General features: G+C 57.2%; 1 protein-coding gene across 2 annotated transcripts in view; it reads left to right on the forward strand.

Moving 5' to 3' along the window:
* LGR6 (leucine-rich repeat containing G protein-coupled receptor 6) overlaps positions 1-22,435 on the forward strand; it is a 113,725-nt gene that overhangs the window by 29,775 nt on the left and 61,515 nt on the right. For both annotated transcript variants that reach the window (XM_012655906.1, XM_012655908.1), the window contains 2 exons: positions 691-762; positions 6,172-6,243. In XM_012655906.1, coding sequence (XP_012511360.1) covers positions 691-762; positions 6,172-6,243 — 144 coding nt within the window. The remainder of the gene's footprint in view (positions 1-690; positions 763-6,171; positions 6,244-22,435) is intronic.

Consider the following 22,435-nt stretch of genomic DNA (forward strand, 5'->3'; position numbering starts at 1 on the left):
ATCAGTACACATCGCAGTGGCCCCGGGACCTTGGAGATCCAGCAGTGTCTTCTGAATCATCCACAGTTAGACTCTGCTCAGTCGGGTGTCAGCATTAAGTAAATTTCATTTCATTTACTCCTTTTAGAATTGGTGATCACCCCATGGCAAACACGGAAACGCTTAATTAGACCAGAATGTTAGACTAATTCCATCTCCCCATTTCCTAACCCTCCTGGATTAGTGGGGGTTAGCTGTGTGGCTTAGGGCCTGGGGACACACAGACACGCCCCTGTACTCACCCCTCCCCCGGTGACACCGTGCCGTGCAGTTCAGCAGTCAGGCATAGACTGTGGATATGTGGGTTAGCACAGGAGGGAATGTGGCTCTGGGGAGGGCCGTGAGCCCAGAGGTTGGTAGAGTCAGGTAGGAACACCTGCTCCAGCGCCGCCTGGCTCTGTGGCCCCTAGGGGAAGGGATTGACTTTTCCCAGCCTCTGTTTCCTCTTCTGAAATTGGGAATAATAACAGCACCTTACGGGGCTATTGTGGGAATTGCGAGGATGCGTGTAAGGTGTCGAACACATCGCACAGCTCAGTAAACGGCAGTGGTAACTACCGCCCTCCCCTCCCCCATCCCAAGGCGCTGATGGAGGTCACCGTCTCCTTGGGTGACCTGCCAACTTCACCGGCCCTTGTCTCTGATTTCCAGGCGTCTCTCTGGCAACCATCTCTCGCACATCCCGGGACAAGCATTCTCTGGTCTCTACAGCCTGAAAATCCTGTAAGTATGGGATTTTACTGCCTCATTTGACACAGAGCTGCGACATTGGAAATTGTGAGCAAATCAAAGTTTTGTAACCCAAGTCTTGGTTTATGACTGACTTGCTTATCATGTCCTTATCTTCGGTTTTAATTTCCATTGTTATTTCTATTTCTTTGCTTTGCTTGTCAGCAACAATGTGCATGATTTGCAGACAAACATTTAATGGTACGTGTGCATACGGCAACCCTGTAGGGAAGGGAAGCAGCCTTTTTCTTTCCTGTAACGTGTGGGACTATCAGCACAGGTCTCTGCGGGGCTGAGCTTCCTTACAGACCCACAGGTCTCTCCCAAGACCTCTGGTCCAGGAGAGGGACAGGGCTGTTTCTGGAGAGGAGGAATCCAGATAGGTTTTCTTCGGCCGTTCTTCCTGTCCAGACCCAACCTCAGTCTCTGTGGCTGCAGCACCGGTTTCCATTCTCACTGTGAACATATCTACCGCTCCAGGCTTCAAGCCGCCTCCTCCCAGCCCCTTTAACCTTCCCTTTGAAGCAAAAGGAAAGTGAGAGCTGGAGAGGACCTTCCGTTATTTGACCTGATTTCCACTTGCCCTTGAACTGATGGCCCATTTCAGAGAAGGGAAGACTGAGGCACTGTGTCCTCCTATCCCAATCTGTAACTCCCCTTGTCCCAACTAAGCCTGTCCTCGCCCATGTTCTGATGATGAGTGAGGATGAGAGGAGCTGGGAGGACGTGGACATACAGGTAGGAGAAGTCCCCAGGGCGGGTGCATCACCGCAGGGTCTGTTTGGGAAAGAAAATGAGGATCTTCGCGGCTGATCCTGGAGGAATAGAGTGAGCATTTGGGGCTTCCCTAAGGTGGTGAGCTGTGCCCAGCTCCCTTAGTCCCTCAGCCCTGACTTGACTTGCAGGTCTTCTTTGTACGGTTGAGCAGGTTGTTTACCACACCGGAGCATCTGGCTAGGGGAGTGAGAAGGGGCTGAAACCTACCCAGGAAAAGATCTCTTTTTAAAATTTGCTCAGAATTGCTTACGGGCAACTGGCGGTCCTGCCCTGTGGCCCGTGAGCTTCAGGCTCCCAGCCAGTCGCCAGCCCACACCTAAGCGCTCCCTCCTTTTGCCATGTGGTTGGTCTCTGGCACCTCTGGCCCTCGGGCCTGCTCCATCTGACTGTTAGGGCTCACTGGTCTCTGGCCTTCCCTCACTCCCTGCTCTGCCCTTGGGTGTCTCTCGTCTCTGTCCCCAGCTTCAGCCTCCTTGTCTCCCCCTCCTTCTCCGTGTGTGTCTCAGGCCTTGCTCTTCCTCTCTCTACCCCTCCGTCCCCTGCCTCTCAGTTCTCCTTCTTCCTGCCTCCTCTCTCCGCCTCGCTCCCCATAAACATTGCTGCCCTGGGGGGGCGGGGGAGGCCTTCTGAGCCAGACTCGGTGCAGGCGGCCTGCTTGGTGGCGTGTCTGTGCCCAGTGGCAGGCTCAGACCTGCAGCCCAGATTAGAGAGCAGGGCTCTGTTTGCTGGGCCTTCAGAAGATGTGAGACTCACGTCCCATTCCTAAGACTCTGGCTTAGAGATGAGCCTCCTCTTTCTTCTTTGCCTGCATTAGGCAATAAATCAAAGCCTTGGAGAAACCGCAGGCCTCCCGCCTCCCTTCTGCAAACGGCGCCCTTGGCTCCGTGGGTAGGCGGTGGGGAGAGGCTGCGGCGGGAGCCGAGCTCGGCCACACCGTCCGCTCACCACTCTGCCACTGAGCCCCCTGTGGCCGCGTCCTCGAAGACCACTCGGTCCCCAAGGCCTTCCGTAGGTCCTTTGTCTGCAGAGCCTCTCTGCTCTGGGAGAGGCTGGGTGGTCCTGGGGACTCTCCTCTTACTCACGTGCTTCAGAGCAGAAGGTTCCACCTGCATCCTGGGCACGCGTCCCGACGTCTGCCACCAGCTCCCCTCGTCACAGGGACCTCCCGTTGCTTGTTTCTCAGACCCACAAGAAAAACAGAGCCGGAGAGCCCAGCATCAGCTTGATCTCCTCTTTGTACCAGGAGAAGGTCGTCTTAGCTGCTCCCCAGGTCTACTCTGTGTCTGGGACTCTGATCTGAGCCGCATCTTCCTTTCTCTGAGGCCCGGCTGTCCCTGCGGGACGCTCTGCCTCCTTCCTTCCCTCCTCGAGGCAAAGGATTACATACAGGGGACTCCCTCCTGATCCCTTCCTAAATCCCCACGGCAGAAGCCCTCCCGTGTCCTTCCCACCCACCCGGCGCCTGACCCGGGGCGTTGCTCTCACGAGCTCTTCTGCTGCTGCTATGGCACCAAGTCTTCAACCCCGTGGGCTCTGGCCAGGCTCCCAGCAAGACAGTCAGGCCCCTGCAGGGCACCTCCAGCCCGTGCCGGGAGCTGTCCTGTGGAGCGGCGAAGGCCCAGGTGCCAGACTCGCATCCGGCTCCCCACTGGAGCTGTCCTCAGGGAGTGTCCTCAGGGAAGCCACCGTCCCTGCTGGCTCAGGCGTGTGAGAAAATGCCTGGACCTCAGAGGACTCCTGCCCTGTGTGTCTTCACAGGACATTGGGCAGCTGCGGCCAGAGCTCCTGCATCTTGATCCCCAGCCTGAGGAAGTGAGTGTGTGTGTGTGTGTGTGTGTGTGTGTGTGTGTGTGTGTGTGTGTCCTCATGGGTCTTTATGCCGAAAGGTTCTTGCCCTCCCTTTCCTCGCAGGCTTCTTTCCCCAGAGAGCCGGGTGAGGCCTGGGCCCTGGTCCTCTTCCTGCCTCTGCAGACCAGCCAGGGCCTCGGCCGTCCCTGTCAGGCTGGTCTGGCCCCATCTAGAAAGCTCCTGCTGGGCCTCGGACGCCTCTCCCCAGGCCCAGAGCCGGGAAACAGGACACGGACAGTTCAAGGCCCTGCCTCCCCTCCCTGCACACGGGGGGATTTCCCGGATTTTCCCAGGGCAGCAGATCTGCACGATGCCCTGCTCCTGGATTGAGCCCCCTTTCCTGGAAGTCTGTGGCTGCGGATTCCCAGCCCAGGCCTTCTTGGTACACGCTAAGGCTCTAGAAGGGCAGCGCGCTGCTCCCCGAGCTGGGGCTCATCCCATGTGAAACCCTCACTCGAGGCCGCAGAGGAGCGGGAGGGAGTTAGCACGTCTCGGGCCCGCCCCTGAGGAAATCTCCCTGTGCCAGCCTCTAACACAGCCCTTTTCACGCCATCGAGCTGTCTTTGGTTGACACTGACTGTTTCCTCACTACCCGGATCAACAGGGTAAAGCTGAGACTGGTTATTAATCATAATTAATGGCGTCAGCGAATGTGCTATTGAGCGCTTCCCATGTGTAGGCGCTGCCGTACGTGCCTTACAGGGGCTACTTTGTTCGATACGCATAATCAGCACGTGAGGTCAGTACCACTATCCCCAGTTTACAGACTAGGAAACTGAGGCCCACGGAGCTAGTAGCTTGCACACCATCCCACAGCAGGAAAGGGGGAGAGTTAGGATGCGGATCCAGGGCTGTCTGACTTCAGAGCCTGCAGGTGAGGCCACTACCCTTTAAGGAAGGCTGGGAGACCTTGGTTTAGATTCCGGCCCTGAAGCGAAACTCTGATTGGAAAAGTCCCTCGGCGCTGTGTGGAGGCTGCATCGGAGGGGCCGGTGGAGGCCGAGGCTTGAGGATCACAGGGCATGCACGGAAAGGGGCCAGCCTCCAGCTGCTCAGAGCCTGGGCTCTGCCCCTCCCCACAGCCTGGCCCTCACTCCCCTCCCCACCAGTCTCAGGGGCCCCCAAAGTCTGTCTTTGTTCTTCGCCCTTCCTCAGCTTTGCCTCCACGAGGGGCTCCTCTCTAACCGCCCCCACAGTGAGCACAGTGTTCTTTTGCTCTTGTGGTGCAGCGTTTGGGTTCGCATTTGGGATTCTCATGTACTCATATGAGGAGCTTAAGAGAGAGAATGGATGTGGCTCTGATGGGACAGTCACGTAGGTGCCATCAACAACTACTTGGGCTCATCATCTCACCCTCAGCGTTCTTCTGGCCCTCACTGTACCCCACCATCGTGAAGGTGCTGTGTGGTGGACTGGTTAAGTGTCCAGACTCTGGGTCCAAACTGTCTGGGTTCAAAACCCAGCTCTGTCACTTATCAGTTGTGTGGCTTTGAAATGAGGATGATGATAGTTCCTATCTGCTGGAGTCGTAGCAAGGATACATTTGAGTTCGTAGATGTAAAGTCCTAAGACCAGGGCCTGGCGCATTAGCTGTCGCTATTATTAAACTTAAAGGTCAGGAGACGAGCCCCTTTTCCTGAAGTGTGGTGATGTCACCTGGGTGATCTTGGGCAAGATGCCCGTCCTGTTTGAGCCTTGGCTTCCCCTCTGAAAGGTGGTCGACAGTACGCGGTAAAGGCGGGACTGCATCCCAGATGGGGGACGGAGGGCTGCCACACTCCGCTTCCTTCCTGCTTCCCCAGCTCATCCCTGAACTCCGGCCTTCTCCTCCTCCTTGCTTCTGGGTCCCAGAGGCCTGGGGGTGAAGGCCTGTTCAGAGGGCGCCTGCTGCCCAAGGGCTTCTCTCCCATGTTTTTACCCACTTCCTCCCTTGGGACGGGTCACGCAGGGCGGTGCTCAGAGCCTGTGCTCAGGGGACTCCCTGCACTTTGAAGAGCCTTCCTCAAACTTTTCTAAGGCCCCGGTGATGCCTAGGTCGGCTGAGATCAGCAGCGCTACCCGGAGAGGCACCCCTGGCCCCTACCTCTCCCCTTCTGTGTGTCCTCTGACCTCTACCCCGCACCTGGGTTTCCAGGCATCCCAAGGACTCCCAGACTCCTGCTGTGGGATTGTCCTGGGGTGCTGTGGCTTGGGCAGTTCCGGGAGGGCAGCCAGGTGAGTGGGTCGTTTGCACCGGCTGGCGTGTTACTTCTTTGTGGGGCTGTTTGGGATGGGCCGGCAGAAGAGTGCCGATGCCCCGGTCTTGGGTGCTTCAAATCGTTTTTATAGACAAGGACTCCAAAAAGATACACCTACCCTAGGGGCAGCCTCACCCTCATCCGTATGCTCCCCCTCCACAAAGAAACCTGTGGCCTCTCAGCTGAGTAGACAGGGAAACTGAGGCCTGGGGGGAAGCCTCCATTTCGCCACATCCTTCCTGATCAAACTCCAGCAGAATCCCAAGTATTCTGCCACGTGGCCCTCATTGCTCCCCCAGACGTCTTCTCTCCGTCCTGCCTCATCCTAGGCGCTCTTCCGAGATGCCCGCCAGCCCCGTGTGCACCCCACGGCACGTCCACGGCCTCCGAGTCCCCACTAGCAAGGCGGGGAGGCTGGGCCAGGACTCCCTCCGGGGCAAGAGGGGGGCGTCCGGCCTGGGCAGGGGGTTCGATGGAGGGGTCCTCCCTCCAGCCCCACACGCCACGTGGGTCCTCAAAGCCCTTTCTCTGCCCCTCGCAGGATGCTGCAGAACAACCGGCTGGGAGGAGTCCCCGCGGAGGCGCTGTGGGAGCTGCCAAGCCTGCAGTCTCTGTGAGTCACGAGAGGGCCGGTCTTGGGAGTCACTGGCTTCCCGGGGCCTGAGTCACAGCCCAGGGCCCCTGCCTCGGCTTCCCCGCCACTCCACGTTCCAGACAGCGTGCCGCTTCCGGCTGTGGTTTCCTCAGGGCTGTTTGTTGTCGTCAGTGTGTGTATGTGTACGCTCGTGTGTGTATTTTGGGGAAGGATGGCTCCAAGGCCCCGCTGGAGGACTGCGGGAATGGGACCTCCTTAGGTGGGGCCACCAGAGCAGCTGTCCTGGGGCAACTGGCGTTCTGCCATTGGAGCCCGGGGTGGGGGTGGAGACTGGCGCCCCAAAGGAGCATCAGGAAGGGGCTGTCTCCTCCACCTAGCCTGCTCTGCCCCGGGGGCTTTGTTGCAGGAGGGAAGGAGGCTGGGCTCAGACACTCGTTTCCCCACTGGGGTAGGACTGCAGTGGGGGAGTCACGGCCACCCAGGACAGATCCGTCCCTCCAAGGAGCCCTGTAGTTCCCTTCTTGCCCAGCAGGGGCAGCGTGGACGCAGGACCGAGCCCGAGGGCGGCAGCGGCAGCAGGTGCTCTGGGGTGACGTAACCAGCCCGCTGCCATCCTGGGGCAGGTGCGAGTCACACTCACGCAGTGCACGGCACAGGGCCTGGAGCACAGTAGGTGCCCCATACCTGCCTGACAGACCCAACTGCATTTTCAGGTGTATCTACCTCTGATGGGAGAGTGAACAGATATTTGGGGGGAAGTCAAAGTGAGGGGACGGGACTGCGGCATAGCATTTAGCTAGTGGGGGAAACTGAGGCACGGTGGACATGCAGTGCGTCAGGACAAAGGGCTCTGGTATCCTCGGCCTTTGGCCCTGCCCAGTCCATGGATGTGGAGGTCAGATAGCTCGAAACCGTCCAGTCTCTCCTTGGGTGGAAGGGGGAAGGAGGCAAAGACGGCTTTCCTCCCGCTCACTGACGCTCAGGCCCCATGCCACCGCACACGGAGGGGCCCGCCACGGGGGCCTGGCTAGCTAGCTGTGCCACACCCGCCCAGGCAGGCTTTGCTCCCTGCTCCTGCCCTGGGCATTCTCTGCCCTCCTGCTCCTGTGTCTGTACCCAATGCCCCTGGCGGCCCGACTGGCCCAGGTGGCAGAACCTTCCTCCCTTCATCCTCCCACCTTTCTGCCTCCATCCCAGAGAGCCGTGGGTCTCTGGCCCCAGCCCCTCCTCTCCTCCCATCCAGCCTCACCACCGGGCAGGGCCAGGCAAGCGCGTGCCCTAAAGGCCAAGGTCAGAAGGTCAAAGGCCAGGAAAGCCTGTGCTGCCCCCCACCCGCAGGGACAGACTAAGCATTTGCTTAGGGCACCGGCAAAGCGGGGCGGCCAAAATTGGGGGAGGGGGCTGAGAATTCAACATTTCACCCAAAGTGTCAAAGAGCACTTCATAGGGAGAAAAATTGGACTTTCACTGGACTTCTTCACACTTTTGAGGTTCAGTTTGAGTTTTTGTTTTTTAATTGTGAACCACATCTTTTGAGTTCTTCAGGGCTTCTGAAGATCTTGTTTTCAGACTAGGCATGGAGCTTTTGGGCGATGCAGGCAGTTTCCCCCACGCTTTCTGGGCCGCGAGCAGCCCCCGGGGCTGGAGAGCTAGACCCCTCCCCCGGCGATGAGGCAGATGAGCAGAGTTTGCTGCTCTGCAGCCCTGCGAGACGAGCAGTGCCCTGAGACGGAAGCTGTGGCTCCGAGTCCCAGCTCTGACCCTGACTGCTGCGTCCCGTACCCCCTCTGCACCTCGGTTTCCTCATCTTCAAGGTGGGGGTGATTATCTTCCCCGCCTACCCTGTAGGGTTGTTGGGAGGATCAAATACCTAGTCGACGCGAGAGGGTTCTGCAAAACGAAGACCCCACGCAGCCGGGGCGCGTGGCGAGGCTGTCGGGATATCGTTCACCCAGCCGGTCATCAACCCGTTCATCTCACGAGTATGTGTGAGGCTTTGCTGGGAGCGGGCAGAACCTGAGTTGAGTCTTGAAAGATTATGAAGCATCAGTGAGGGGAAGAGGCAGGGAAGGACATTCCAGGCAGAGGGAACAGCACGTGCAAAGGCACAAAGATAAGAGAGGACAATTCTAGAGGATTTTCCAGGAGGCAAATGTGAACTGTGTGTATGTTGGGAGACGGGTGGGAAGGGCAGCCGCGGGGAAAGATCTGAAATTAGATAATGGACCTTGCTAAGGATTCGGACTTTATCCTTAAACAGTGAGGAACCGCAGAAGGACTCGTAGCAGGGAGCGGTTCAACAGGGCTTGTGTCTTTGAAACATCACTTTGCAGCACTTACGGAGGACAGCCGGGAGGAGGGGAAGCCAGGGAAGAGGTCCCTGAACCAAGGGAGCGTGACAGTGGCTAAAGGAAAGACAGGGGCAGTGGTGAAAGGGGAAGGTGAGGGACTCTAGAAATCTCAAGAAGCCGTGTCAGCGGGACTCGGGGCAGACCACTTGCGCTCCAGTCTCAGCTGTTTCGCTTGTTCACTTGCTGCCCGTAGGACTTTGGGCAGACTACTTAACTTCGGCACTGCTGACTCCGGATCAGCAAAAGGCAGGCGGTAATAGCATCTGTGTACCCCGACAGCATAGACGAAAATGAGTTAATATACACAGAGGACTCAGAACAGCACCTGTTGCTGCTGCTGCTACAGTTACTGTCCTTACAGTGGTACTGACTAGACGTGGGGGCGGAGGGAGAGACGTCGACACCCAGCCCTCTGGCTTTGACGTCGGGTGTGTGGTCACCAAGGGCCTGGCACGTGTGAGAGCTAATTAAGAACATGCTGATGAGTAGTAAGTGAGTAATGAGCTCCAAGGGTGAGCACTCTGGGGAGAGGTGCTGAGGTCTCTCCAGGACATGCTGAGTTTGAGGTGCCTGCAGGTGGGGTGACCAAGCTTCTGGGGAAAGAGGGAGGTTGGTCATTCTCCCCGTCGGCCATCCGTGTGTGTAGCGGGTGGTCCGTAACCCGACTGGGTGATTCCGTATGTGGGTGTTATGTTCTCACCACCTCGGCCCCCAAGGTGAGGTGCTGCCCTGCCTTATTTGGGTCCCCCCATCTTAGATAGTGACAGTAAGACCAGGCCCAGGTGGTCACGCTGAAAGGAGAGGGTGGGAGCCCGTGACAACTTTTTGAGCACCCCTGCGTGCCGTGCCAGCGCGACATGAGAAGTTTTACATACGTTGTCTGATTTCTTCCTCGCAAAACCCCTCTTCGGTCCCTGCCATCTCTGCCGTAAGATGAAGTAACAGAGGCAGACAAGTTCAGGGGCTCTTCCTGGGTCAGAGTGGGGAAGGCAGCCTCCTCCCCAGTGGCTGGGCTCCAAAGGCTGCGAGGGAAGCCACCTTTTGATGGCCGTCACTGGGCGACCTTCCCTGCTTCCCCAGGAGTACCAGCAAATAGAAGTGTCCTTCCTGTTGGAAGCCAGTGGATCAGAGAGGTGTACAGAGGACACATCCCCTGCCTGTGCCGCTTCTCGGGTGATACGTCCTCCCCAGAGCTGGCCAAGCCCACCTAGGGGCTCGGGTCCCTAGAGAAAGCTCTTCCCCACCTATACACGGGAGGGTCCCCGCACAAACTCTTGTGGACCTTCCTGAGGCCTCAGGGGAGGTTCAGTCCTGTGATCCACTTTCTACCAGCTAGAACCAGAGAGAGGGACAGTCAGAGGTGGGTTTGGGTGAGCCGCGAGTGGGGCTGGGGTAGAGGATGGAGCCAGCCGGCAGCCCAGGCCCCAGGTACCCAGCTGGACATGGCGCACAGGCTGTTTGGCTTGGCACCTGGCTTGGCAGCACCCCGCTCCACAACACCCCCCCCCCTCCGATGTACGCGCTTCCTCCCCGACCAGTGTGGGACGGAGGAGGGCGGCCATGCCAGACATGTCACGCCAGGCTTGAGCCGAGGCCAAGAGAAACCATGGGAAGCCAGCGGAGCCTGGGGGAAAATAGAAACTGGGTGGGGGTGAGGCCAGGCAAGGGGGAGGGCACATGGCCGAGCAGAACGACAGCTCAGGGGGAGCGGGGACCGCGCTAGGCTGGGGCCCGGGAGCTCCGGCGCGCTGGTCTCGGGAGAAGAGGTGGAAGAGCACGATGGCAGGGAGGAAGGGGAGAAGACAGCCGGCCAGCCCACTCCTGGACACCCCAGGGGGGAAGCGCATAGTCGCCAAGGACAGCCGCACGAAACCGGCCAGCAGTGTGCGGAGCTGGGCAATTAGTCAAGAGCAGTGCCAGATCCGAGCGGAAGCCCAAGTTAGAGCCACCGCAGCCTTCCCAGCCCACGCCGGTCAGTCCGGAACGCACTGGCTGCCGGCTGCTGAGGAGCAAGAGGGGGAGAAGCTGGGCGGATAGACACGCATTTGGGCGTGTGCATGACCCGGGAAGGCAGCTGGGCTCCCACTCCACACACTTCAATATGCTAAGCATGTTTCTATATCTCACTTAATCCTGAAAGCCCTAGAAGGTGGGGTCTATTATTCCCAATTTATAGATGAGGCAATTAAAGCCCAGAGAAGTCAAGCAACTTGCCTGAGGTCACACAGCTAGAATGTAGCAGAGCTGGGATTTTAGTTTAGCTCTAATTCCAAAGTACCAGGTTCTTAACTTCTATCCTTTAGTGCCTCCCCTAAGCTACAATTTTTAGGATCCAGAGACTTAGGCTCAAGTCCTGGCTCTGTCACTAACTAGCTACAAGGCCATGGCAAGACACCTCCCTCTCTGAGTCTAAGGTTCTCCATCTCTAAAATGGGATGACTGGCATACAGGTGTCCCAAGAGATGTCACTCCATGGAGACACAGGAACTTCTAATGTGGTTATTGCCTCTCCTCTGTAACCGTGTGCTTGCTCTCTCTGGGCCTCAGTTTCTCTTTTTGTGCAATGGAGAGTATCCTTTTTGAACCCTTCCAGTCTCCTAGGAACACCGTGAGGTGGGATGAGGAGGAAAGACCTGAGCTTCTCCAGGAGAAACGGCTGAACCATTCTGGCCAGTGCTAAAGGTTTATTAAGAGGACAGGTGTCAGAGGTCTTCCCAGGGAGAGCCAAAAGCAAGGGACCTCTGAGCAGGCCCCCTCAATCCATTCCACTGACCCTCCTCCAAAGGACAATTGTACCCCAGGCTAATGCCCAAAGCCGGACTAATAATAACCAGCATTTAGGTGGCGCTTTCCATGAGAGAGTCACTTATATTTATTATCTTACTTAATCCTCACAACACTCTTCTGGGATGGATGCTGCCAGTAGTCTCATTGTCTCCATTTTATAGATGAGCAAACTGAGGCCCAGAGCCATAAAGTGACTCGTAGCAGAGCCAGGGTCAAAACTCAGGTGGCCGTGCCCAGAGTCCACGCATATAACTGTGGGGCTGGGTTGAGAACAATTCTGAGGGGGCTGAGTGAGATGACCAGCCCTGGGGAAAGGCCCATGAGGGGGGCTTGGGAACCATGGTATTTCTAGAGCACCTGCTCCCAGAGCTGGCCTTGGGCTGGGAGCTCTGCTGGGTCATGCCCAAGGACCCTGGATTGCCCTGTTTCTGCTCTTACCCTACGAGTTCTAGGGTAAGTGGAGCCTGGGCTGGGGGCGTAGTGCCGGGGGAGCCGGAGGCTGCAGAGACTGGCATCAACGTTGAGCCCTGGAGACCCCTGGCCTCGATCAGAACCCCAGAGACTCCATGAGAGAGGGCACGGGGCTGGTTGTGCCTCATTAGCATCTCCTTGTAGAGCGCGTCGAGACATTCCTAGGAGCTTTTGACCAGAAACAGCTCTTCTATTTTGCCCCCGGGAGGAGTAGCTTGAGCGTTCACAGACAGACCTGCAGGGGGTGCAGAGGGGTGATGGAGGCGAGGTGGAGCTGGGTAGGATCTTCCTGTGGCGAGCTTGGAAGAGCCCGACCGCGGCTTACCCCACCACGCACGGCTTCCTGGAAAGAGATCTCCAAGAGGCCCCCGTGGGAGGCCTGGGTGGTTTCAAGAGCAGGAGCCAGTTGTGCAGGGATCGGAGTTCCCCAAGGAGGTGTTCTCTCGATCTCCTGGGCACCCGGGAAGGAGGAGGACATCACGGGGGGAAGAGGATGTTCCTTTGGGGGGGGGGGACTGAAGGTGGAGAGGAAGCTAACGCAGCTGTGGGTGGAGCTTAGAGAGCGGCGGTTCTCAAAGCGAGGTCCCTGCACCAGCAGCACCAGTGTCCCCTGGGAACCGGTAGGAACGCACATTCTCGGACCTCGCCCCAGACCTACTGAGTCGAAACCCCTGGGCCGTGGGACCAGCAATCTGTGCCTTAACAAGCCCTCCAGGTGACTCCGACACACACTGAAGGTAGGAACCTCTGTGGGAAGGAAAGTGACGTAGCATTAGTTTCCTAGGACCGCCGTAACAGAGTACCACAAACGGGGTTGCCTAAAACTACAGAAATGTATTGGCTCCCAGTTCTGGAGTCGGGAAGCCCCAAATCAAGGTGTCAGCAGGGCCACACCCCCCTGAGGGTGCTGGGGGAGCGTCCCTCCTTGCCTCTGCCCGCTTCGGTGGCTGGGGCATGCCTTGCCCACGTCGCCGCGGTCTCCGCCTTTCACACAGCCTTGCCCTCTTCTCTGTGTCCCTCTGTGGTCTCTCACAAGGACACTTCGCACTGGATTTAGGGCCCAGCTGGATAATCCTGATGATCTCACCTCGAGATCCTTGACTTCGTCACTTTGCAAAGACCCTTTTCCCAAATAAGTTCCCATTTACAGCTTCTGGGAGTTCGGACACAAGGCGTTTTGGGGCACCATCAGTGCACTGCGAGGGGTAAGACGAGTAGCAGAGGGGGAAAGTGAGCCTGGATCCAGTGGGAGAGTGCTTGGGGGTGACAGGCTGAGAGTTGAGGCAGGAGGAAGAAAACAGGAGGGTTAGGGCTAGAGAGGGCAGTGGCCCGGGAGCCAGTTGTGCCCACAGCGAGGGCATCTGGCAAAGGCAGGCCCAGAGCTGGCAGGAGAAGGAAGCAACAAGGCCCTGAGTCTGGGGTGCTCCGGTCTGAGGCCCCATCCTGAAGACGCCCAGTCTGCCACGGAAAAGCCCCCCAGTCTGCCTCCACGCCGTGCAGGCGATGCGGGGAATGCAATCAGGACCACCCCTCTGCCTGCCAGCCAGAGAGGGCCCCAAGCCCAGCTTGCTGTGGGGCCCAGCGAGGGGTCCCTAGGGATGCACGAGGTGGCAGATGGCCTCCCTGGCACGGCTATTTTGGGCTCCATGATTATATGCTACTGTATTTGGATCTTCCCAAGGTTCCGGGAGTTGATTACTACATGTGTCTGGGGCAGAGGCTGCTCCGAGGTGGGCGGGTGGGCGGGCAGGCAGCCCCCTGCAGCCCAGGAACGCAGAGCATGGGTAATTTGGCTCCTGAGAGATACTAGGAGAGTGTCCGTGGTGGGCTGGGCCCTGGGATCCGGTGGTGATTCTTTCAGCCATAAATGCTGGTCTGGGACGGAGGTGGCCCAAGCCGGGCCACCCAGGAGCAGCGTGGTGCCTCGGCCCCATGGGAAGCACCGTAGCTCAGACTTGTGGGTCTCCTCAGCCCTCCTGCTGGCCCTCTCTGGCTGCTGTGCTGGGGGCCTTGGGCCAGAATGTTCCTCTCCGACTGGGCCATTCCTGTCCTTGGAGCCCTACAGAGCTCCAGCAGGCCCAGCCCGAGAGAGGCAAGAGCACCCAGGGGTTGGGAACTGACAGCTCAGGTTTGGTTTAGGTGCAAGCGAGCCCCAGGCAGAGCCAAGAGGTGTGGCTATTCCTTCCCCACGGGGAGAGGACAGCAGCAAGGTGTCTCCCCAGCTCTCCTTCCTCCTGCATTAATGCCCCTTCCTACACAGCTGGTGCCAATGCAGAGCCCGGCCTGGTCCTGGGTCTGTCTGGAGGAAAGAGGAGTCCCAACTACTTTGTTTCTCCTTCCATCCCTTCCTCCCTCCATCCGTTTGTTTGCTCTTTTAAGCTTTGCTGAGTGCTTGAAATACCTGGCATGGAAGATGCCGAGATAAGTAGTAAAATGAGGGCCCTGTCTTTCAGCAGCGCACGGTGCTGTCAGACGCACGCAGACCCCATCTCCACCCTCCCCTCCCATGCACTGTGGGCGTGAGCTTCTGCAAGAGAAAAGTCAGTGCCAGGAAACGTGATATGGATATTGTGTATAAAAGCTAAAAGAGAGTTGACAAAAATGATGAAAACCAGGTGAAGCCCACTATGTGTAGTAAGAATCATGCCGGTAGTCAATGTTTGGGGAGCGCTTACTGTGCTTCTAAGCTCTGGGCTCATGCCTGGCAGACATCATCTCATTTATTCCTTGCAGCAAGTCTCTACGGGAGGTGCTCTATGATCCCATTTTGCAGATGGGAAAATGAAGGTTTAGGGAGTTGATCACTTGGTAAGTAGGTTGTCTGGATTCCAAGCTCATGTGTGCTCTTAACCGTGACTCTGGACTGTGCGGAAGGGCGCTGCCTCACAATGCTAGGCGAGCTTACGGAGTGCAAATTCCCAGGCTCCTTCTCGGACCTCCTGAATTGGAATCTTGGGGGCTGGGGCCTAGGAATCTGGATTTTTAAAAAATCCTCCAGGGTGATTCTGTTGCAGAGCCAGATTTGGGACCCACTGCTCTGGTCCTTGCTACTCAAAGTGCCCTTCATGGACCAGGAGCATCAGATCGCTCGGGAGCATGTTAGACGTGTGAATCTCAAGCTCCACCCCAGACCTGCTGACTCAGAATCTGCATCTTAACAAGACCCAGCCCTCCATCCCCCAGCTGATTAGCATGCGATTTACATTCCAGAATCACTCTTTTTTTGTCCTGGAGCTTCTGGGACACCCTGCCCTCTCTCCCACCCTCAGTGAAGATGGGCAGCAATCATTATCAGCTGTCCACAGGCCTGTCCCCGAGGCCCTAAGGACTTTCTACAGGAATTCCTCAACCCTTAGAACCCTTCTTGATCCCCCTACCGTCACTTGTACACATGGGATGGCTTAGATGAGGTTTAGATTGGTTTGGTCGTGGACCTGTCTGGAGGCAGTGAAAGGTACCAGATGGCCTCTTGGGTGATGCAGTTGGAAAAATAAAGGTTAGACTTTGGGAAGAACTTCCCAGATGTCTATACCACAGGAAGAGGAAAAGGCTGGAGTACCTTCTTGTGATAGGACTTAGAGTCACGCTCTCCTTGCTGGCCTGGCAGGAGGAAGTGTGTGACCATCCCACTCAGATTCGCTCCTGACATTTTCTGGGAGCCCACGACATCTTTTCAGCATTCCGTCCCACTGAAGCCTTAGAGTAGCCCAGAGAGGAGGTGAGAGCAGGCTCAGGCGGTAGGTGGGGAGAGTGGAGGCAGCACCTGTGTGCCTGCGGCCTCCTTCCGCTGGCCACACCCCTGCAGCCAGTGCCCGCCCTCCCCCTTCCCCAGCCCCTCGGCCATCCTGACGGGAGAAGAGTCAGGGGCTGGGAAGGTGTGATCTTTTTCAAGAGAGCGTGAGTAATTTTCCATCTGTTTATGAGCCCTTGGAGCCCAGGTGGCTGCCGGCCACTTGCTGGCGCGTGGAAATCCACACCCCAGCAGGAAGAGGCTGCGAGCGCGTGGGCTCCCGCCTGCCACCGGCAGAGGCTGCCCTCCCGAGACCACAGGGCCTTACAGTACGGAGCTGGAAGGTGCCCTGGGCTCGCTCGGTCCAGCTTCTCTTTCCCAGGTGAGGAAACCCAGCAGCAGAGAGGGAGTAACTTCCCAGCGTTGCCCAGTGAGGGAGCTGCAGCCAGCCAGGACCCAGGCCAGGCCAACAGATGCTTTTCTGCTCTGAAAGGGGACGATCTATTTATGAGCCTCTGTGACCACTTCAACCAGATGGCTCTAAGATCACATTCCAGTTGTTCTGGAATGTGACCCCATCCGGAGGACTCTCGCCAAAGTGGCTTCCCTCCCCTCACCAGCCCGAACACCTGTTTTCGGACTTGGAGCCAACTCCTTCCTCTGCCCTCCCTTAAGCAGCTCGGCAGGCCGGGGCGGCGGGGAGGGAGGGCCCCTGGCGCTCGGTGGGGACACGCTGCTGTCCCCTCTCAAAGCAGTCTCTTCCTCGAGGAGAAAGGGCAGGTGTGGCTCTCTCCACCCTCCCCATGTTTCCTAGAATAAATTCGCCCCTCTCCCGAGGGTGTCCCACCTTCATTGTCCGGTGAGTGGGGAGTGCAGCATCTTTCTGGGGCCGGAGGCCACGAAGGCCCATCAGCAGAGGTGACCGTGGCCCCGTCCCACTGCTGGGAGCCCAGGCACCACAGCTGGGGAAAGAGAAGGAAAGAAGGCAGGAGACAGAGGGGGGAAAGAGAAGAACCTTTCTTAGCATCTCCCACGTGACAGATGCCAGGCGCCTTCCGCAGGCTGAGCTTCATTCGGCAGCAGGGCCACCAGTGCCGCTCACCCAGGCTCTGCGCCGGCCCCGCCCCGCCGCCTTCTCCCTCTCCTCGCCTTCTCAGTCCACACCGCCTGCCTCCTCCTCCTCACCTCCAGCCTTCTTCGGCCGGGCCCATCAGAGGCTCTTACCCTTGCAGGAAGGCCTCTCCAGCCCTCATCTTCTCTGATCTCACAGCGGCGTGTGACGGTGTTGACCAATCTCTCCTTGAAGTCCTGGGAGAACTCACTCTCCTGGTCTCTCCTCAGTCCCCTCCGCAGGCTCCTCTTCCCCGCCCACCCTGTAAGTGGCAGGAGTCTCTGGGGACTCTGTCCTTGTCCCTTGGCTCTACCTGCTCCTCAGTTTCTCCCAGGGCCGTTTGTCACCTGCCGGTGGACTCAGGCACCACCTGCCCACCGATGGCTCCAAGCCTGCATCTCCAGCTGGAGTGGGACAGTGACCTGCCTGTCAGAATCTCCACTTGCACGACCCGAAGGGGCCTCAAACTGAACATTTCCCAGAGGAAACCCATCATCTTCCGCGCATGTTCCTTCTCCACTTTCTGTTTCGAGACATAACGCCACTCGTTGAGTTCCCTAATTGGGACGAGATTTGGGTGACATCCTCGACTCTCTCACTACTTCTACATCCCGGCGATCAAGTCCCAATGACCGTATATCTGTTCGCTCTGGCCTAAGTCGCTTCCCTGCAGCCACCGCTGTCTGCCCACCGTCGTCCCTTGCCTGGGTGGCTGTAGCAGCCTCCTTGCAGGTCCCCCTGCTTCCATTCTGAACTTACCCACATGGCGGCCAGATGGATCTTCAAACACAAATCTGATCGTGTCACTCTCCTGCTTGAAACGCCCAGTCGGCTCCCAACTGCCCTGAAGACAAAGCCCAGACTCCTTGGCTAAGTCACAAGACACCCCACGGTCTGGCTCCCGCCCATCCCTCACCACTCCCCCTCCCCCTCCCAGCTGCAGCCAGACCAGGCCACTCGCAGTTCTCTGTGTTCCTGCTCTTTGCTGTTCCTCTGCCTGGAATACTTGCTCCTGTGTCTCCTTCCCCTCACCTCCTGCTCATGCTTTAGGGCTCAGCTTGAATGTCTCGCCCTGCAGGAGGCCTTTTCTGAGACTCACCGGAAGAACAGCCCGAAGTCCCGCTGTTACCCTCTTACCGCATTGCATTTCCCTCTGGACTCAGAGTTCCACGAGGAGGAGACCGTGTGTGTCTTTTTTTAATTCACGGTTCCCTGTGGCCAGTAGGCGGTAGGTACCGAGTGATCTTTGTTTATGATTATATATATTAATGAACGAGGAGACAGGGCCAGAGAGCTCAGGAATCTGCTCGGTAACACACGATCCGCAAGAACTAGAGCTGGAGTTTAAACTCAGGTGCGGCTGGTTCCTGGGTCCATACTCTTTCTGCCACAACCTACTGCCTCGCCCCTTCATCTGGACCCTTCCCCAGAACACCCAAGAAGTTCTGAGAGGGGAGCTGGGGAAGAAGGGCCCTTCCTGCCCTCCACCTCCGCTTTCAGGGCAGGTGGCACAGCAGACAGAGCTGGGGGAGTAGGAGCAGGGAAGCCACCCCAGGGTTGAGAAGGAGAAGCACACAGAGGATGGCCTGGCACAGACGGTGCCGCTGTCCTCCGGGCCGCCCGGGCTCTCTGTGCTGTGCGTGCGCAGACAGAAGGTGCGTGTGGAGGCCGCGGGCCTCCGCCCTCTGATCCTGCGTTGCCACAGTAGCATGTGGACCGCCCTAAATAAAGCAGAAATGGGAAAATGAATTTGTTGTTTTTAAAAAGCCATGCGCTGTCTTTCAAAGCCAAGAGTAGCATTATTTCGAATCACCTGCTGCTTGAGGATGACGTGTGTCCCTGCAGCCACCCAGCCTTAGCGGACGGAGATCTCACCCACGTGAGGAGGCAAGGGCCGGGGAGCAGCTCCAAAGGCTGACTGCCTGGGGGCATTCGTAATTTCCGGAGTTCTGGGTGAGGGAGGGGGCAGGGAAGGGATGGAGGAAGCCTCCGGATCCATCACCGCCGGGGAGCCGGGAGGCTCTATTCCCCAGGCAGGACGCCCCCCCAGCCCGTCCTCCTTTCCTTCCTGCTGTCAGCTGCAGCAGACGGGAATGAGGCTGCCGGGCTCCCCAGGGAGCCACCAGGCCTTCTGGGCTGACGCAGCTGCCTCCGCCCAGCCCCAGCGCTCCCGGGCCCCATTAACCTGCCTCTCAGCTGTGCAAGGCCTGAAGGGCCTTGGAATCCAAATCCCGCCAGAACATCTGCAGTGCAGGGGAGGGGGACCCAGCTGGTGGGGAGAGGAGAGGGGAAGAGAGAGAGAGAAGAGCGGGGAGAAAGTAGACGGAGAGGGAGGGCCCATCTGGTGCAGGTGAGGGAAGGCTAGAAACTAACTAGTCCCTGGATCCTTCTGCCGTTAGCTGAGCTGGAACCGCCAGGAGGGGACGTGGGGAAGGGCGGGGCCCAGGGCTCCTCCACCACTTAAGTAATCTTGCTTCTCGGATCCTCAGACCCTCAGATCGGAAACCACCTTCAGACCCCTGACCAGCTGGGGCAAATCTTCCCTTGAATTACACCTGTCTTCACCTTGGTGTCCCTATTCCCTGCTACTCCACTCCATCAAAGCCCCTCCTTCCCCCTAACTCCCCAAACCTGCCCACTCCCACGTCTTGGCTCAAGCTGTTTCTCAGACTAAGTTGCCTGTCCTTTTCCTTTCTGCCAAGCCTTGCCTCTCTACTCCTACATCAATGTAACACTCGCCTCCTCCAGGAAGCCCTCCTAGAATGATTCCATCTGACTCTGGGCCTTCTGGGCAGATCAGGAACACTAAATACCAGAGCCAAGCATCCTTACTCTTCATAATTTTTTCTTGTCTCTTAGGCCCTGGGCTTTGTGTGATAGAGCCACACACTCCTGTAGATGAACGGTACAGTGGGGGCTTAGTGGCAGGATCGCTGTGTAATTCAGCCAGCACTAGCTGAGCCAAATGCCCTGCCGGACCCAGAGCCTGCCAGCAGCTACCCTCTGCCAGAGGCAGGGAGAAGAACTTGATCGGAATTCAGGCTGGTGGGAGGGGACGAGGCGTGGGCACAGACAATAAATACCCTTTAGGTATTGTCTAGAGATCTGGTTTTGGACTTGGGGGGTCTGGGCACTAAGTAACGACTTTTTGGCAAGTCAGGAAGGTGCTGAGAAAGGGCCTGATGCCCAGCCCGGGGCAGATGGGTTCCCTTCCTGGCTCCTCCCTCTCCACGGTAAGACCCGACAAGTGCTCCGGATCTGACCAGCCCCGAGCCGCCGTGGGTCTTGAAAGTGAAGGGGAAGGAGGAAGGTGAGCCTCAGGGAGAGCCGGGCACGTGCAGGGCACTCCCGCCCCTCCCCTGAATTGAAGCCTCCGGCACACCCAGCCCAGGGAGACCCTGGCACCGGGGCCAGCGAGCCTGAGTCTGGCTCAGTCTGGGACTTGAGATTGTGGCAGCCCAGAGAATCTGCCTCCTTTCAGCTTAAAAGGTGGTGTGTGATTTTAGGGCCTTTCTCTGAAATTAGCTGCTGCTTCTCTTTGTAAGCCAGGTCTGCCGTTTTCTAGATAAAGGATCATAGACAAATTGCCTAAACATTCTGAGCCTCAGTTTCGTAATCTGTAAACTGGTGATAATTAAGCAGTTGTTTGGAAGATTCATGAGATAATGTATAGAAAGACTGAGCAAAATGCCAGGTGCCTCCTAAGTACACAGTCAGTGGTGGTCCTATTGTTACTACTATTATTAGACTAATCTCCAGAACTGTGTCCGGCAATGTCATCATTTTCCACTGCAGGGGACCCGGAGGCAGGATGATTTGGGCAGAGGAAGCCTGGCTGTGAGGAGCTGGTGTAGGGTAAACTCTAGGGCTTCCACTGTGGTCCTTCATGCCCTGCCAGGCTTTGCTGCAAAACCAGATCATCCAGAGAGGGACAGATGCTTCCTGAACCCCCGACCCCAGCAATGGTCCTTCTGGTGGTCAGTGCCCTGCAGCGAGTGGGCGTGGACCATTCCTCCCGTTACCCTTCCATCATGTGTCGGGCACCTTGACCAGGCCAGGCACTGACGCGCCGGCCTCCAGTGAGGTTGTTGTCACGTAAGAGGTGGGAGACGTGCGCACAAACAGTGCACGCTGGAGTGTGGCAGGCGCGTGTGGGAAGTCCAGAGTGCTGAGGGAAGGGGAGGAGAAAGCGTTTGCTGGGCACCAGCTAGTGTGCCAGGCACGATGTGGGTTTTAAAGCTGAGCTGGCAGAGATGAAAGGACAGGTTTTGCTGGGAGGGGAAGACTCTGAGCAAAGTGTGAAGCAATGAATGGGGGGCACAGGGTGGGCAGCGACGTTGGATTTGGAAAACAGCAGCTTGGTTGGGTGCGGGTCTAGCTGCTTGCGCTTGCGGCGCGGTCTGCCAGCCTGCCCTGCCAGCCCACCCGAGGGAGACCTGTGTGTGGGAGACAGGTCTGAAGAGAGAGCTGGGGCTTTCAGTGATTAGCTAAGGACTGTCTCCCAGGCAGTGGAGGCCACCGCACAGTTTTGTTTTGTTTTCTTTTTTTTTTTAGACAGAGTCTCATTCTGTTGCTCAGGCTAGAGTGCCGTGGCGTCAGCCTAGCTCACAGCAACCTCAAACTCCTGGGCTGCAGCGATCTTCCTGCCTCAGCCTCCCGAGTAACTGGGACTAAAGGCACGCACCTCCACGCCTGGCTAATTTTTTCTATTTTTGGTAGAGACGGGTCTCACTCTTGCTCAGGTTGGTCTCGAACTCCTGACCTCAAGTGATCCTCCCACCTTGGCCTCCCAGAGTGCTAGGATTATAGGCATGAGCCAGGGCGCCAGCCACACTGCAGGGTTTTCATGAGACAGAGATGTGTCTCTGAGACAGCATGGTGGACCCAGCTGTCCACAGTGGACCCCTGAGCTTCTGCTGGGGGTGGGTGAGTGAGGCCAGTTGGGAGACCCCTGCCCATAGGGCCTGGACAGCAGCAGTGGCCGCGTGGGCAGGAAGAGGGAGCACGGCCTTGAGATTCCCCTGCCAGGGCCTGGTGACTGATTAGGTAGGCGATGCAGGGCAAGGTGGGATGAAGCAGGGGAGTCTCCTTCCGCCGCCCGCCCCCGACCTTTCCCTGTCTAGCACCTTCCCCGCTCGGGCCCCTGCCAGCTCCCCTCATCTCCGCGCTCCAACAGCCTGGGACTTAATTATACACTGACGCACTTTGTTTTTAAAAAACATGTTTATTTTTGCTCTGACTCATTGTAGAAAATTTAGAAAATACAAAAAATAAAAAGAAGAAAATAAAAATCATCCACAATTCTACCACTCAGACACAACACTTGTTAACATTTCTGTGTATTTCCGTACGAACACACACGCCCTTACACACACACACGCTTTCTCTGTAAAGACATCACGTCTTCACATGCTAAGTCGGGCTCTGGTTTGTTGTCTCCTCAGAATTGTACTAATGTATCACTAGTTCAACAGTTTCAGCTTTAAGTGTTTTTTTAAATTGAGATATAATTCACATAGCATAAAATTCACTCTTTTAAAGTGTACAACTTAGTGGTCATTAGCATATTTACAAAGTTTTGCAATCATCACCACTATCTAATTCTAGAAGATTTTCATCATCCAAGAAAGAAAGCCTTTACTCGGTAGCAGTCACTTCCCCTCTCCCCCTCTCCCTGCCCCTGGTAACCACCAATCTACTGTCTGTCTCTCTGGAGTCACCTATTCTGGACATTTCGTATAAATCTAAGCATGCAATATG

Source organism: Propithecus coquereli, unplaced genomic scaffold (assembly GCF_000956105.1).
Source record: "Propithecus coquereli isolate 6110/MARCELLA unplaced genomic scaffold, Pcoq_1.0 Scaffold491, whole genome shotgun sequence".
Taxonomy (NCBI): domain Eukaryota; kingdom Metazoa; phylum Chordata; class Mammalia; order Primates; family Indriidae; genus Propithecus; species Propithecus coquereli.